The 18,358-nt window shown below is 32.7% G+C and overlaps 1 protein-coding gene across 1 annotated transcript in view; it reads left to right on the forward strand.

Moving 5' to 3' along the window:
* Positions 1–18,358, forward strand: part of LOC143917925 (neuroligin-4, X-linked-like) — a 283,330-nt gene that overhangs the window by 246,728 nt on the left and 18,244 nt on the right. Inside the window, exon 8 of the mRNA XM_077439556.1 lies at positions 14,640–14,791. Coding sequence (XP_077295682.1) covers positions 14,640–14,791 — 152 coding nt within the window. The remainder of the gene's footprint in view (positions 1–14,639; positions 14,792–18,358) is intronic.

Below are 18,358 nucleotides of genomic sequence, written 5' to 3' on the forward strand. Positions count from 1 at the left end.
TTTAAAACATTTGAAAAAGCATTTTTTTTTCATTTTACGCTAGTCATAATATATCTTAATTTGAGTTACCGTTAGTAAATTTTGATTTACTAGCGTTTTAAGTCCATAAAACGTGAACAAAGTTGTAACTCGCAATATACAACACAGATTTGAACTAGGCGCATTTGGGACTCATTTAACGTCAATTTTCGATCAATTTTTTTATGTATATAATTGAAAAAGGTATATATAAAAATATTTCATTAAATATTTAACAAAAATATTAATAAATTTTGTAAAAAAAAATATTCGAACATGTACTTTTTTTGGAAAAATAAAAAGTATAACAAAGATTTAAACACAAGCATGGAGCTTGTTATTTTATACATTTTTACATACCTCTTTTACGTTTCACTTACGATTATTTTATTGTATTTTATTTTATTGTTACAATCAATATACACTCGTCATTACAGATTGCTCCAATGCGACGAGTGCACGTTTTAACAGTCAGAAATACAATATACATATATAATCAGAATACATAGCATATAACAATTAATCATATAACAATCAATCAGAAATAATAATCATAGAGACATCTATGGATTATTTTTAGATTTAGTGTACAATTTTATATATATAATAAATACGAAGTTATAGAGATGTCTATAGAGATATCTATAGATTTCAGATTACTGTGCATAATTTTTACAAATTATACAGAGACAGATTTTTGTGACAACAGGAAATGCTATAATACCAATTTTTCAGGAACCGTTTCAGCAATGATCAGATAAAATTGGCAAACTCTGATAGAGAAACGATCGATTTGGAGTCACAAAACCCCCAAACCTAACCAGCAGTTTGACGATGACTCGAACCTTCGGTCTCAGTGGTGCTAATTATATACGCTACCATTAAGCCAAACTGCTGGCTAACAATTACAATTCAGGAAAAAGTTTGCCTCTTATCCGATCGTTTTCATACATTGCCATATTGCTCATTTTGATCATCAATATAAGTAAATGGATCCTCCGCCATTAAAATAGAGATAAAACATCGTTTTCATAGGTTTTCAAATAATAGTATTGTAGTAATACCAAATAATAGTATGGTATTTCAATAAAATAGGTTTTCAAATCTGCCCGGCGAGATACTCGGTGACGTTTACCGTTGACGTTTGTTTACTAGTTTTAAACATAGATGGCGGTAGAAAAAAAATATTGGTATTTTTATTCAAAATAATTCAAATTCAAGCTATGATTTTATTAGAAACTGCTAAAAAAATCGTAACTTATAACGATAAGGTCATCATTATCACCGTCCAACTTTTGTCTTTATTTTCTTATTTGCATGTGCACTTTTATTTTTACTTTAAATTGTTTATAATTTATTTTAATATTTATTGCTAAGCTTTTAAATTAATTTCAATTCACTTAAACATTATAATTTTCCCTAATTTTTTTCAATATAATTCTTGAAAACCTCTTTATTCATGACTAATACCTTAGCACGCCTGGAATTCAGTGAATACATATTTGTAAACTTTGGCACGCAACCGTAAAAGTTTCGCCACCCCTCGTCATGATGCAAATTAGTACAAACAGTACTTAAATATTGCAAAGCTATTTTAATAGCTAAAGCTAATAAAAATCTAGAATTCAAATTCTACCCGATAAACGTTTCTTTTTCAACTTCAAATTTGATTAACATCATTTTTCAATTGAAAAAAAGGTAAACAAACCTACACATATTATTATCAGGTATATAATAAATGATAAATCAACCCATTTGTCTCAACAAGAGATAACACATCAGCGCTTTCCTTCGCGATTGTGTCTTATCCGAAGACGTCTCGTCGCATTATTTCGCAATTCTCCGGCGAGAGAGCAATCTAAGTTTTCCGACGATTTTTCCCGTCACCTTCGGGAAATGTGGAGGAGCGGCAGGGGATGGGGGACTTTAGAGCAGTTTTGATCGACGTCGGATACGATGCGAGGTTTTACCTCCGATCGTGTCTAGTATTTAATAACGTCGTTTGTCATAGTTGAAGCATCCGGATGCGAGCAGGCTTTATCGCACGACGATATTGACGAAAGATCTCATTAGAGGAGGCTCTATCCGCGTGACGTTCCCGGCTAAAGCGTCGTTAAATTGAATCGATTCGGAAAATGCGAGAATAAGTGTCTGTGCACGGGTGCGGTGATTGATCGATAGTCGGAAAATTCAAATCGGTCTAATAACGCGACGCTGAACAAATTGCTCGGAAAACGAGCTGTCGTGTACGAAAAATTGCATCGCTCGCGCGTCACACATTCCTGAATTTTCACCGGCAAAATACACCCATCCACGTCTCCGTGGCGTTGCGTGCTTTAAAATGAATTGATTTAAATTTTTGATGTCGCTTTTATTATAATTTTCTGTCGTGGAAATGAGCCATTTATATTCTAACGAAAAACAGACCACCTATTCTACACTATACACTACAAAATGTAAAAACATCACTAGCTTACCCCAATAGGTTAGGTTTCCATAATAATTTTTAATAAATATAACTGGAGACATAAATAATACTTTCAACTACGGATTCATGAGTTCAATCTCGGTCCCAATGTTTCTGGCCACATTATATATGTATGTATATAATCAGTGGCGGCTCGTGGATAAGATATCTGGGGGTGCTGCGGTTGATTAAAAATAAAAAAAATGTTTATTTGGATTATATTTTACTATTAACAACAAAATTATCAAAAATTAAACATTATATGTATTTTATTTCATTAAAAAATTGATTCTTCTGTCTTTTTTCCTTGAAAAAAGGTCTATCACCTTTTCATTAAATTATTCACTGTTCATAATCATTTTTTTTCAATTGACAGCATAGAAAAAGCCGTCAATCTTTCTTGAACCATTGTGTTTCTTATATATGTATGTCTTTATTCTATTTATTGATGAAAAACACCGTTCTGGCTCAGAGGTAGTTTTTAACTTTTTAAGTTTTCTTTAATTGAAAATGAATCGATATTACTAGATTGCAGCTTCTCTTGATTTTGATACCATCTTAAATAGTGACGTGTAGAAGGAAGTGTAGAAACGTAGAAAGTGTAAGAGGTGTAGAAGGAAAGACAAAAAGTGCAGAAGAAATGAGGAAAAATGAGGAGCTTGTCGAGCGCACGGCGCGCACAGAAGAAAGTGTACTGTTCGGAGTGCAGTACGGAACAAGCTTCTAGCTGCCCCCGCACCCCTCCTTCGCCCACTCAGCATATTCCACCGAAAACCGTACTGCACAAAATCAGAAATGATGCCTCACTTTCTGATATTAGTACCGCGATGTATGATCATTATTGGATGTATCGGTGTGCGGGCGAGCTTAATACACACTTAAATAATATTGATATTTTCATATAATATACATACATTTATGTATATAACAATATTAAATTTTTCTCAATTTCCTTGGGGGTGCTGCAGTACCGCAGTGCGTATGGACGAGCCGCCACTGTATATAATTAACTCCAGGCCAATCGTTTCATATAAGCGGTTGCAAATTTATCTATTTGATTTCATTGTTGAAACGTTTCTAACAAAATTTGCAACCTATCTTTGTTTCTCGCAAATTTGAGTTTCTAGAATTTGTTGAATATTATAAATATGCTACCCACCTACATACATATGTACATATGTACTCTGTAAAAGTTCATGCCTAATATTTCTCGCAACAACGGATTTGTTCACAGATGTTTATTTCATATTGTAAAAATATATCATTGGATTTGTAATAAAATAAAAAATAATAACAAAACAAGTAAAGTATTATTATTTAATATTTTGATGTATTATTAAAAATAACTCAATTGTGTTTATTGATATTTCAAATCAAAGACAATTGGTTAATAGTGTTTTAGATTGTAATTCATGAAACAAATACATATTTAGTCTTTTGCCCGAATGGACGTTAGGCCGACGTTCTTTTGGATGAATGGACATTTTGGCCGATTGAATTTTTTTTATTCTGAAATGGCAAATAACTGCGAATGACGGTTACGATGATGATCAAAAAATGGATAATACCAAACGATATTTACTACTCCAAGGCACGACAAAGTTTAAGTAGCACTGGGCTAGGACGCATAAATAAATAAAAATGTCAGATTTGACATATTTGGCCAAAAATCAATATATATCGTGTATTATATTACATGAAGCTAGACGCCAAATTTGAAATTAATATATACATATGAGAGTTAAAACTATAAATATTTAAATATTAGAGATAACGAGATCCTATAGAGCAAATTTTATAAAATATAGAGTGAATTATAGGCGTTTAAACAATTAAAATCTTATATGGCCATATCAAGGCAAACAGGTTGGAAGACACGGGACGAACGCTTATTAAACGTCAGGAAGGTTTACGGGCCCCGTTTTTAAAACGCGTTGTATACGATATTTTATCTCCAACGTAATGGCAGACGATACATTAACGTGTATTGATGACCAAAATGAGCAATATGGCAAAGTATGAAAACGATCGGATAAGAGATAAAAATGACCACTAACACGAAAGCCATGTGAAACGTAAAGGAGGTATGTAAAAACAGCGGGTTTTTTTTAATTTAGAAATAAATTATGCTAAAAAGACGTTCCATACCATAAGAAACTCGGAAAAATAATATAAAAAATTTTCAATTAAATGTTAGAAACTATTCACTAATATGTCATCTGCTTGACTACCTCAATATACACATCGAACTAAAATTCACCCAAAAAGCTAAAATACATAGTTTTTTGGGTTATTTTTTTATATTTATTCTTCAGCTTCAAACGTCTATTACTCCTACCACCCAGTATATACTTAAAATTGCAAGTAATGCGCACTCAAACACACTCTTATATATGTACATTGAATTATGTGTGAAAAGCGTGCAATTTTCCGGATCACGCTCGCTTCTAAACTTTTCTCGAGCATAAAACACAGACAAAAGCATGAAAAACTGTACCGTCGTATAAAAAAAAGAGGGCAAAGCTAAGACAACAGCACAGAACACACACTGTACATATATAAATATATATATATCACCTGACTCTGTTTTCAGCTGCAATTATTTTTAATGAGAATGCCTGCTACCGGCGTCAGTTAGCGCATGTCAACCACTCCACACCTCCAACCGCTTCTACTTAATAGTTTTCCCAGCGAAAGAAAAGCAGTGAGAGTTTTCGACTCAATATAACAAGAATTATCTCTGCACAATGTTGATGCTTTAATTGCAAAATTACGCTCACCCAGCAAGAAAGTTTCAGAACTGTATGTGTAAGGTACATATAATATAAAGCGAGGCCGGCTAAAGGGGTTTATTTACATAATTGTATATAAAGTTTCTTGCGAGCAAAGTGCTTTATCATTATTGTATTAGAGTAATTATCTTGGGTGTCTCGTCATGGCGCGGTCTTCAAAAGCTTCTATCGATTATGAAATTTTGAAAAACGAGAAAATAACCCACAACTTTACATTTTCTTTATTAAGATTTGTCAAATTATTCTTTTCTTTCGAGGATTAGAAGCAAGCCTCTCTTCTTCAAACTGATATTGACGCTGTCTTGGAGTTCAATCCTGTTTAGGTATATATATTAATATAAATAAATTTGCTATGGACTTGCACATTCGCACTATTGTCACGGATATTCCATTAAATATCAAATAAAAATAATTTGAAAGGTCGAAATAAAATAATGAAATAATGTTTTAAAAAAAATTATAACTTCCGGCTTACGAATTCTGACCAGAACCTTATCAGCTCTAAGTTAATACATAAATAATACAAATATAAATTTTCAGCTTGATACGTTCAGGGGTGTGGAAAGAATCATGGTCACAACATTTTACAGGGTTTGGTGCATCCGCTCTAAAATCGCCAGATTAACAGAACGGCAGCATTAAACTCGTTTAATTCTCGTTTTCTCAAATGATAGATTGCACATCAGATGACGAGTAGCCTTTCGATGTGCACAGATGCAATTATTAAAATGGTAATTATTAAAATTGAGTTGGATCTTTCTGGCGAGTTTAATAAGGCAAGATTCGGAACTTATCGAAGTATTATTATTTAATATTTTGATGTATTAAAAATAACTCAATTATGTTTATTGATATTTCAAATCAAAGACAATTGGTTAATAGTGTTTTTGCCTTAGAATCTTGCCTTATTAAACTCGCCTGAAAGATCCAACTCTATTTTAATAATTACCATTTTAATAATTGCATCTGTGCACATCGAAAGGTTACCCGTCATATGATGTGCAATCTATCATTCGAGAAGATGAGAATTGAATTAAAAGCAGCCGTCCGTTAATCTGTCGTTCAATTTGTCTGGCGATTTTAGAGCGGATGAACGACTTATCTTAGAGGAAATATTAAATTCAGGGATTTTTTTTAATTTTCATCAAATTAATACAATAACTACATATACTTGAATTTTTTCGTGAAACACACGTGTTTAAGGGGTCGAAAAAAATAGTGGAAGAAGAATCAAACAAGAGTAAACTGCCACTTCGGGTAAACGGATGCTCACCAAATTGTATAGATAATTTAGTATTAAGCTTAAACTTCTAGGTATGAAATTTCAGTTCAATAAACCAAAAGGTTCCAGAGAAAAATATAAAAAGCCTCGATTCTCTAGAGTAAAAGTACTACTTCCGGTTCAGGTAAAAATATTTAAAAAATATAAATTTATAATTTCTATAATTTCTATAACATTTAAAAAAAATCAGTCTGATTCGGTTAGCGGCTTGGGATATTATTGAATTCAAAAGAGGACACCTATAAGGGGAGGTACCATTTCCGGTCAACTAAAAAATTTGCAAAAAATGAACATAGTATAGATAACAATTTCAGTAACCGATACTAAGTTTCAGTTCGATAGGACTAACGGTGTTCAAAAAATCCCCAAAATACACACACCCTTACATATTTTTCTAGATCATGACAACCTGATCGATTCGGAGCCCGAATTTTCGCACGATCACAAAACTTCATCTATTATTACTAAGTATTGTCACACAGATAAAGTAAATATTTACATATATGATGCAAACCTTGTGATGCAGATATCGTTTACACGCGTTATGATTGTATTAAACAGTTTGTTGGAGTTTTGCTTGTATTATATGAAGACACACTTAGCATACTAAAGTATGTACATGGCCCATTGAAGTTTGTCGTGTAATATGAATTTGATGCTGCGAGCAACGTTCACAGCATTAATAACTAATACATGAAGTTTGATTAATGTATATTATAATATGAACTGTTTTTGAGATTGATTTTAGATATTTGACATGTTCACAAATTTTATTGCGATTATATACTGTTGTATACCTCGATTAGTTTTCAACATTTCCATACTCTAATTTCACACTTCACACACATGTGAATAATAAAGCTATAAAGATCTTAGCAATACGGTATTGGCGTTATGACGAAAGCATTTAAAGCTTTGAACAAAGTGGTCACGGGTTTAAATCTCACTGGTTTCTGTTGAACAGACCTTTGATTTGCGACTCCAGGTCGATTGTTTCCTATCAGAGTTTGCCAATTCTACATATATGAATTTCATTAAAATGGTTCCAACAAATTGGCAACCATAACCATTTTCTCGCAAATCTCGAGTTTTTAGTTATCTAGAATTTCGCTTAATTCTATAGAATGCTGCAAATTTAAGAATTTGACCATAAATGTCTATGTAAATGTTAATTGATCTGTAGTTACTGAAATTTGCTGAATTATTTAAAATTGCTGTAAGTATTTAATCTGTATAATGCTAATAATACTTGTATCAAATTTACGCTTTGGCTTAAGGTGCTTTGAAGTTTAATACTAGGCCTCCCTGGTATAAATAAAAAATAAATTCTTAAACTAAAAAAATAAATAATGTAGAAAAAGAGAAGGAAATAAAAAGAAATCATTGCGATAATAAATAAAGATGGGTTCCACGACATAAGGTCCAATGATATAAGATCCAACGACAAAGGTACCACGAAAGAAGATCCATTCGATAGAATGTCTACCTGATAAGTGATCCAGACGATAAAAAACCCAGATGATAAAACGTCCGACCGAAAATCATCCAACCGGTTAAAGGTGCAGCCACAAAAAGTCCAAAAACAAAATATAAAAAAAGTAATAATGGTTGATAAAGATTCGATGGCAAGCAGACGGATCAAGAACAATAAACTATGTACCTCCACCACACTGGCTGCTTTTTCACTCCAATATCATATGATCTTTTCAATGACAATACTGTAAGAATGATTCCCAATCGCCAGACAAATTATTCATCATTCAACCTTTTCTTTGCTCCCTTGCTTTGTTGGACAATAGTATTTTTTGTGATTTAAAGCATTCTGGCAGCTTAAGACTGGTTATAGCACATCATTCTTGCCATATTAACAATACAAGTATAATTAAAATATATATTTTATTATTTTATTATTTATAATATGCACTCTCTGCGTCAAAACCACAATTAAAATCAATCGAAGCATCTGAAACACTTCATATGTTTCGCGTGCAAATCCACCAGCACTCTATCTCTGAAATCTACCGCACAACTTATGTAGACTCTCAGATTGTCAGACGATAGCCATTTGTCTCAGACAATCGTTCGAAGGAAGCGGGAGAGAACAGCTTTCCGACATGCTTTAAACATACAATGTATATAAAATGTATATAAAATACACAGACACAGTTTGTATCTAAAACTCAGTCTTTCGCAATAAATTAGAATGGATGACGCGAATCAGACGAGAGGTATTACGTTCAGGTTGGCACACGGAGAGGATTTTCATCTCGCATCCTTTCCCATATTTGTATGTTTGTATGCTTGTGAGATTTCCTCTTTTTATTGACTGCATTATGTAATGGGACAGAGTCACCACAGGCATAAAAATGTGACAATGTCCGTTGAATGTTGTGTATTTGACACGCCAACGCCTCATAAATAGTATGGCAATAACGCGTTATCAATGTTACCATTTGGATGCAGAGACACACATCTCTCGATACTTTTCGTATAATATATTATGGCCTCGAACGAATAAACGTAAATTTTTATGTGGGGGAAAAACTGAGATGTTGAAATGTGAGACAATTATTATACCTATGTATATGTATATGTATATAAACGAGTCGATTTATGTGTTTCATGGGGTGGACCAAATGTGAGTAGATTTTATATTTAAGATCAGTTTAAATAAAAATAATACTTTAAATACCTCTACGAACAACTGAAATTGAATTGTTCGACTAGAACAGTCTAGGAATATCCTCACAAGAACAAATAATCTGCCGAAAGATTGAACAGACGTGGTGACCAAATCAATTTGAGAATTTCGTTAAATTATCTGTTCATCGTTCAACAGTTCCATTGTGGTTTAATTGTACGGGCAAACTACATTCTAGAACTTATAGAATTATCCACAAGATGATCTTAAAAATTGTATTCATATCTCAATATCTTAAATGAAATGTAACTCAAATAAATGAATATGCTCTTGCATAAAATGACGAATAATTAATCTCCCAACAGATAATATATTTAAATGTAAATATCGGTTAAATTTAAATTGGTCCATTGGTAAAAAAATATTGCTTTCTTAAGTCCAACTCTAAAAATTGGTCCATTCTGTATGTATAGGTATTTGTGGATATATGTATGTATATAATATTATTCATTAGTTAAGTGGTCTTCTCTTTCGCGAAAATTTTTGATTTTCCATCAAGCCACCTACTGTCAGTTTCATACTTTATATATTTTTTTCATTTAGAGATGTAATATTCAGTCAGCATAAAGAGATATAGCTCTACCATAAATGGGAGTGATTGTTTGTGAATTCGACGAAAAAATCCCATAATAGAACACTTTAAAAATAATTGGAACCAAACAAAACTCCCAAATTAATTGTAATACTTGGAAATAAAAATAAATACACTAAAAAAAATCAGATGTGACCAACCGATGACTTTATCCTTGTATTTGAGGAATATTAGAAGGTCACAAAACAAAATTCGATATTGAACTGTACAGTCACATTCACATATAACGGCACACATTATGAAATACTAATAGCTATGACAGCATTTTTGATACAAATTGAGCGCAAGTGTATGGAAACTTATATAATCTTTCATAGAATCTACTGATTAGTTTGTAAGTAATGTATGTGACTAACAGAATATTATTTATAGCATAAATTTTTTCCGGTTAGTATTTGTACATAGATGTGTTATAAATTATTTTTAGGGATTTATTTTGTATTATTTGGAGTTTGGAAAGGTTAGTATTGGAGGAGCATATGTAGCTTAATATTGGTAATATGAGCGTGCGATATTATTTTATTTTATTTTGAGATAATAAAGAACTATAGCAATTACATTTTGGGTATATTGTAGATATACCACGTATCGCCTTGCATTTTTCTGTCTCAATGCGAGGGGCCCATCTCATTCTTTTATCGAACGTTACTCCTAAATATTTTATTACTGATTGCCATTTCAGACTTTCTCCAGAAGAAATTTTCAGAACTGAATTTGGCTTATGCTTTCTTACACTAACGAAGATCGCGTTTGTTTTGGTTTGATTAATTTGAATTTTTTACTTAGTGAAGTGTTCCATCATTGTTTTAACTGCAAGTTAGAGATTTTTACAAATAGTGTTTGGTTTAGTGTTACTTGGTTACTTGTGAAGCAAGCGGTATCATTTGCATTAAGAAATACATATGTGACAGTTTTTTAGAATGGGTATGTCATTTATATACATATATATGGAAAATAAGAGTGGGCCAAGCAAGCTCCCCTGTGAAACACCAGCTGCGACTATTTTCGCAATACTAGCTTTCTGTTAGTAAGGTATGATCTGATGATTTTAACATATATAAATTTTCCTCTGCTGTAAGAATAACTAAAAATAAAACTACCACTATTTGATCTGTGTACATATATTAAGCTTGTATTGGTTAGAAAGTTTGTTTTGGAGAAATAAACAATGAAATTTAAGGTTATGGGAAGCTGTTGAACTGATTGTATGTGATGTATGTATATAAGCTTATTGTAAAAAACTAAATGTATGTAAGCTTATTGTAAATCATATTAACAATTAGATACAACACAACTTCTTATTGAATACTTATCTCGCAGATAAAACTCAGTGAAGAGATATACTTTAAGCAGTGAAATGTCAGATCTGACATATTTGGCCAAAAATCAATATATATCGTGTATTACATTACATGAAGCTAGACGCCAAATTTGAAATTTATATATACATATGATAGTTAAAACTATAAATATTTATATATTAGAGATAACGAGAACCTATAGAGCACATTTTATAAAATATAGAGTGAATTATAGGCGTTTAAACAATTAAAATCTTATACGGCCATATCAAGGCGAACAAGACACGGAACGAACGCTTATTAAACGTCAGGAAGGTTTACGGGCCCCGTTTTTAAAACGCGTTGTATACAATATTTTATCTCCAACGTAATGGCAGACGATACATTAACGTATATTGATGACCAAAATGAGCATTATGGCAAAGTATGAAAACGATCGGATAATAGATAAGAGATATAAAAAATTACCACTAACACGAAAACCATGTGAACTGTATAAGAGGTATGTACATATGTAAAAATACGATAAATTCACAGAGTTTTATAATATATGTACTGAATGTCGATTAATTAAATAGACAACTCATACAACCAAATTTTTTTAATGCCGAATATTTTTTAGAGGGTGGTGGGTGGTGAAAAGTCAACTCAAATTTGAATTCCAAGTAGGTCTGCATTGATACGTATTTAAGTCGAAGGATTTGTCTGATAAATTATGCAGAGCTCAGTATGAAAGTCTTCAAAGATAGACTGCGTCTAAGCGGAACGGATTTATCCAGGTTTATGAAAGTTTTCTCATATAACGCCAAATGGTATCGCATTTTTATCAGTTACCCGCAAGAATAGTGAAGCGCCAATCAATCATCGACGGAAGCGAGCTTATCTCGCGAAATCCTCTTCTTTTCCCATCACAGGCGAACTGAGCTTTCATTTTCCAACGAGGAAAAAAAACAACGTATGCCCCTCAACCCCTTAAAGACAAGGCTATTAGCGAAAATAAAGCCATTAAGCCGAAACTCCCCTCACACCCCAAACGGCGTCAGTAACTCCTGCCTCACCCTAAGACGCGGGAATGACGCGAATTCCTACGGGTACATTTACATTTGGAACAAATCCAACATTCTTCCAGAATGAGATACGGCTTCTCTGCTATGTAGCTGCATATGTCTCTCTCAGACCGATAGATCTTTCAGAATTTGCGTCCCGTTCTATCTCGCGAAAGCTTACCGCTCCAGCATAACACGAGGGTTACATGCAAAACTGATCTAAAGCTGGAGCGAGTTTCTTTTGCTCTTTGTGCTCTTAATCCGTATAAATATCGAAAATGCATTCACGTATTGTTTCGCCAACTGGAAAATTATTCACAACCCATTCGTAACAACGAAAAACCATGTATGCCACTGTTAACATGAGCAATTGGAAATTGAGCAATGCGGGCCTCAATTTGGCGGATGTTTCCCAAACTTCAAAACAAAAATTTTATATTCTGATATTGATTTTTTTTTTAAATTCACATTTCAGATAAACAGGAATGTTTACAATACGTATTAATTGTTTTAATAGTTACTGGTTTGATGAACATTATCAACTTACATGATATATATGATTTTTTCATTTGAAGGATTGCACTTAAGGCATAATCGTTGGAAAACATAAAAGAAAAACCTATTGAATGTTCATAAGTGAGATATTTCATAATCTTTGGGACCATTCTATAATTTGTAGTCTGGTTATTGGTAGTTCTGTTACAGAATTTAATTTATCTGTTAAGTTGTAAGTCACATCTACAACTAACAGAATATTATTTTTAAATGGTAGATTTCATCCTTTAGAAATATATAAAATAAATTTGAAAAAATATAAAGCTTTGTTTAAAATTTGTTTCAAAAATTATTAAAAATAGGATAACATCTAATTTAATAAGTAAGATAATACAAAAATGTAATTAAAAAATAATATATTAAAATTTGAAATAAATAGCTATGATACCTGCTATAATAACTAGATAATTATCGAAGATAAATGATCTACATACATATGTATACGATATGAACTTAATATACATATATACTGGCTTTCGGCATAAATATTGAACAATTAAAGTAATCTTTATGACCAAATATAAAAGCTTGAGGTGTATGAACATGATTTAAATGTCATATAAGTATAATACTCTTTATAAGTTATTTATAAGAATATTTGATTTCTTTTAATCTTTGGTCTTTTATATAGTAGCATAGACTTGTGGTTAGCATATGTATAATGCTTTGAACAAGTTGGTCACAGAACAGACCTTGGATTTTTGACTCCATGTCGATCATTTCCAATCGGAGTTTGCAAGTTTATATGATTTTCATTAAAACGGTTGCAAAAATTGGCAACCTTGCCCATTTTCTTGCAAATCACGATTTTTCAGCAATGTCGAGTTGCGGTGAATTGTATAAAATGCTGAAAATTTACAAATTTAGCCATTGATGTCTGGGTGGATGTTAATTATTACGTATTTACTTTGTACTAATAACACTTCTTTCAAATGAACAATGTTTCTGGCCAGGAAAGAGCATTGGTTTTACCTTTTATGCCTTTCGGGTATATAATATATGAGTAAAAAAATGTATGCAAATTTATTATCCAAACCATCGCTGATAATATAAAACATAAGCTGGTCTACTCAAGGTTAAATTTCCATTATACATACAGTAATATGTAAATAAAATATTAGCTAGAAGTCGGCTTTATTTTTTAATAAATTAAACTATAGGTTTTATTCCAGTCAGTATGTTTAAAATGTAAATTCAATTAAATTCATCAAGAACTGATTAATTTCATTTGGAAATTCAGGTCATAAGTTTAGTTTCTTTTTTTCGGCAGCATGTTATCAAGCCCACTTGAGAGAATGTTTTTTTTTATTATTTTTATTCGAATTCATGCCAGCACGTACACTGAGAGATTGCAGACTCTACCAAGATGCTGTATGAGTTCGAGTTAAATTATCGTGTCTGCAAAAGTGAGTACATTAGAGTGAAAAAGTCTTGGCTCGCATGCGAATGAGCCGTAAAAGCTGTAGTGATTCTTACGCAGCTTTTCCGAAAATATCTTTGTTTTTTATTCTCAGAATCTCTTTCTTTTGGGCTAATGAAATTATCTTTGAAAAATATATACGTCTTGTGTAATTTGTGTGAAATCTAGACGATATTACCCAGTTAAAAGTTCAACAATAACGGTTGATAAAAATTATAACGGTGCAGAAAGAACGATAAAAGTGTGCGGTGAAGGCAATCAAAATTTTTATTTTCACCTCGAATTTTCCAGTAACGAAAGCTCTCGTAAGAAAGTTTCGAGTAGTTAAATTTTTAACTCGCCCAAAAGCGAGCGAGACTTTTCCGGCTTAGAACGTTACGTCCCCCGCGAGGAATGGAATGTTTCATTGAGAAATAAACGGAATTATATTAAAGAATGTTTAATAATTTTGACTTTTATCAACAGAGAATGGGAACGGTGCACGGAGAGGAGCTGCCTTATTTATTCGGTGCACCCCTCGTGGAAGGCTTCAACCATTTTCCGAAGAACTACACCAAGTCTGAAGTGGCGCTGTCAGAAGCCTTCATATTGTACATGGCGAACTTTGCCAGATCCGGGTGAGTGATTTTCTATTCCGTATTTACATTTAGTATCTACAAAGCAAAACATTCTCGGTATATTTATGCGCGTTTTTGCCGGGAAACTTTCGCCTCGGACAAATGTACGACGTATTTGATTGTGGGGAAAACTTTCGCGCTAGAATGTTAGCAAAAAAAAAAAACCGAGGCAAAAACCGAGCTGAAACGTCTGAATAGTGCGCCGCCTGAAAGGAAGTAGTATTTCTTACCGGCATGAATAATGCTGAAAAACGTAGTCGAGTCGACATTTTGTATGTGCGGCAAATGTGTTAAATTCCTTTTGAATTTGATGGCGAGATATCGCCTTGCGTGAGATTTTATTCTTTTGATACACACGCTCAAATTTGTACCCAACGTGACGCGACAAATTTGCGCAATTATTCATTTTATAATTCCATTACGGATACAGCGAGTTAAAACTATACAGGCTGGCTAAAAATTATCTCCACAACAATATTTTCAAATTAAATGTCATATTTATTGTTTGGTGAGCCAGATATTAACCTTTGAAGGACGGAGCGTCGAGATCGAACGAATGTCTCGAAATGGGGTCGAGTAAGAACCCAGCATTTTCTAATCAAAATACAGCTTTTCTCAATAAAAATGGGTTCAATATATATCTTATTAATCATTTTATACATCAACATAAAAAAGTTTTAGTCCTATAGCATGTTTTTGACTATTTTTGTATTAAAAAATAACAACAAGCATCAACATGCAAAAACACATAGGTAAGGTCAACAGCCGACTGCATTACTCAATAGCCACGTGCCAAAAGCGATGAAAACAATAGCTTATGAAAGTATAGCTGTCTCTTTCTCTCGCATTGATTCATCGATCAACAAGAATATGCAAGCGAACAGTCAAAAACATGACTTATCGCTACCGACTTTAAATCATACTTTGGAACGTAGAAATGTATAAATGTATTTTTTTTACGATGTACCCCTTTACTAAATTATAGAAAATCTATTAAAATAAATTTCTTGTAGTACATTCTAGGAATACAAGAAATATAGGGTATATAGCTTTGAAAACCACATAGTTATTACGAAAAACATAAAAATTAGGGCACATGCATACCCCACTTCGGTGAGGGAGGGTTAAAACCCATCTCAATGAAGCCTTATATTTTCCAAACTCAATTCTTTCAAACGAGTTCGCGATTACAATGCTAAGAATTAAGATCAAATTTCACAGATTTTTATTACATTTTATACCACAGTGCCATTACAGGAAGCCCCAAATCGACAATATGGCCAAACGAGTACATATAGACAGCAATATGGCTCGTTAGTTCTGTGTATGTTTAGCAGCGAGAGATTACCAGGTTCCATCCCATGCTGATCTATAATGCTGCTGGTCAGACTTGGATATTTGCGACTCCAAGTCGATCGTTTCCTATCAGAGTTTGCCAATTTATCTGATGTCATTATTGAAACGGTTCCTCCATCAAATTGGCAAAACCATCCTACCCGCTATATCATAAATATCTGAATTTGATTTATGTACAATATGTAAAAATTTATAGTCTAAATCCATAGATGTTCCATGGATCGATTCATTAGTCAATTAATTGTTAATCTCATGTTCTTCAGCCTATCGAAATACAACGATTTATGTAATAAAAAAATGCTGCAATGTTTGTAATTAATTGTTTCGGAAGTCGCAATGGGGTTTACCTGTTAGGCCTTCCTGGTATATATCTATGTAAAAATAAAATAAAATTTGTACCATCTACAAAAAATAAAATCTTGTCGTTTCGACAATTCAATAAAATAAATTGACTAAATCTATTAGGAAACGATGGAATTGGTTGTTACAATAATCTAAACCTATCCAGCAACCCTACGAAAATACTTCAAATCAAAAACCGTATGATTTTTTCAACCCCAAGACCTCTCAGCATTAATTAAGCACCCTTTTCTCAATTATTATTCGTTATTCTTTGTACAGCGGCTATTGATCACCAAGGTCGATCAACCATCTCGTAGGTCGTCTCCATCTTTCTAGACATTCCAATAGTCTATTAGATTCGGTCATAGGAGATCTTTGTAATATTGAATAAGAAACCTTCCCCTTCTCTGAGAACCTTCCACGTGTTTAATCACAACTCACAAGTAGTCTTTCCAATCTATTCAGTTCTCTTCTAACTATTCATATAATATATCGAGGATTCTTTGAAGACAGGCTGATGAAAATCTATCGGTGATCTTTACTTTCTGAAGGACAGAATTATTCGGTCTCCCTCACGGGCCCGAAAACGCAAATATCGGAAGGCAAAGATCGAAAATCGAAAGATCCTAAGTTAAAAGATAAAAAAAAGGTGCATGGTAAACGGTACATACTCACTTAATTTGCGCGAGCAGGATACAACAGGAACAAGAGGAACAGGCTTTTCCTCCCATATTCTGCGCACGCACATTAAACAAGGCTGTATGACAAAAAGAGAGATAATTTCACCGCATGCCACTCATATATATTATATATACATAGTACCATTTACCATGCACCCTTTTTTTTATCTTTCGACTTAAGATCTTTCGATTTTAAGTATTTAAACGCGTTTTCGGGCGTTTCACTTTCGGGCCCGTGAGGTAGACCTATTCAATTAATGTAAAATGTAAAAATCAGCTGATAACTAAAAATAAAACTATCATTGTTTGATCTGTGTACATATATTAAGCTTGTATTGGTAAGAAAGTTTGTTTTGGAGAAATAAACAATGAAATTTGAGGTTATGGGTAGCTGTTGGAGCTAAATGTACATATATGATGTATGCATGTAAGCTTATTGAAAAAATCTAAATGTACGTAAGCTTATTGTAAATCATATTAACAATTAGATACAACATAACTTCTTATTGAATACTTATCTCGCAGACAAAGCTCAGTGGAGAGATGTACTTTTAGCAGTGAAATGTCAGATATGACATATTTGGCCAAAAATCAATATATATCGTGTATTACCTTACAAGAAGCTACACGCCAAATTTGAAATTTATATATACATATGAGAGTTAAAACTATAAATATTTATATATTAGAGATAACGAGAACCTATAGAGCAAATTTTATAAAATATAGAGTGAATTATAGGCGTTTAAAAAATAAAAATCTGACAAGTGACAACGCTTGTTGATGTTAAAGAGACGTCAGGCAAGTCTACGGGCTCTGTTTTTAAAACGCGTTGTATACGATATTTTATCTCCAACGTAATGGCAGACGACACATTAACGTATATTGATGACCAAAATGAGCAATATGGCAAAGTATGAAAACGATCGGATAAGAGGTAAGAGATATAAAAAATTACCACTTACACGAAAACCATGTGAACTGTATAAGAGGTATGTAAAAATGTCGAAGAGAGATCTGCATATTCGTCGTTTTGCATTAAATTTGAGAATATAACTTCACTGTGCGTTCAGTTGGTGTGTGCTCGACAAAGTGCATAACTAAATATGTACATATGTATATTCCAATGACTAAATTAAAATGCATCGCGAAAATAGACTGAAGCGCATTTTCCGACATCGCCGACAGG

This window comes from Arctopsyche grandis, chromosome 1, assembly GCF_051622035.1.
Source record: "Arctopsyche grandis isolate Sample6627 chromosome 1, ASM5162203v2, whole genome shotgun sequence".
Lineage (NCBI taxonomy): Eukaryota > Metazoa > Arthropoda > Insecta > Trichoptera > Hydropsychidae > Arctopsyche > Arctopsyche grandis.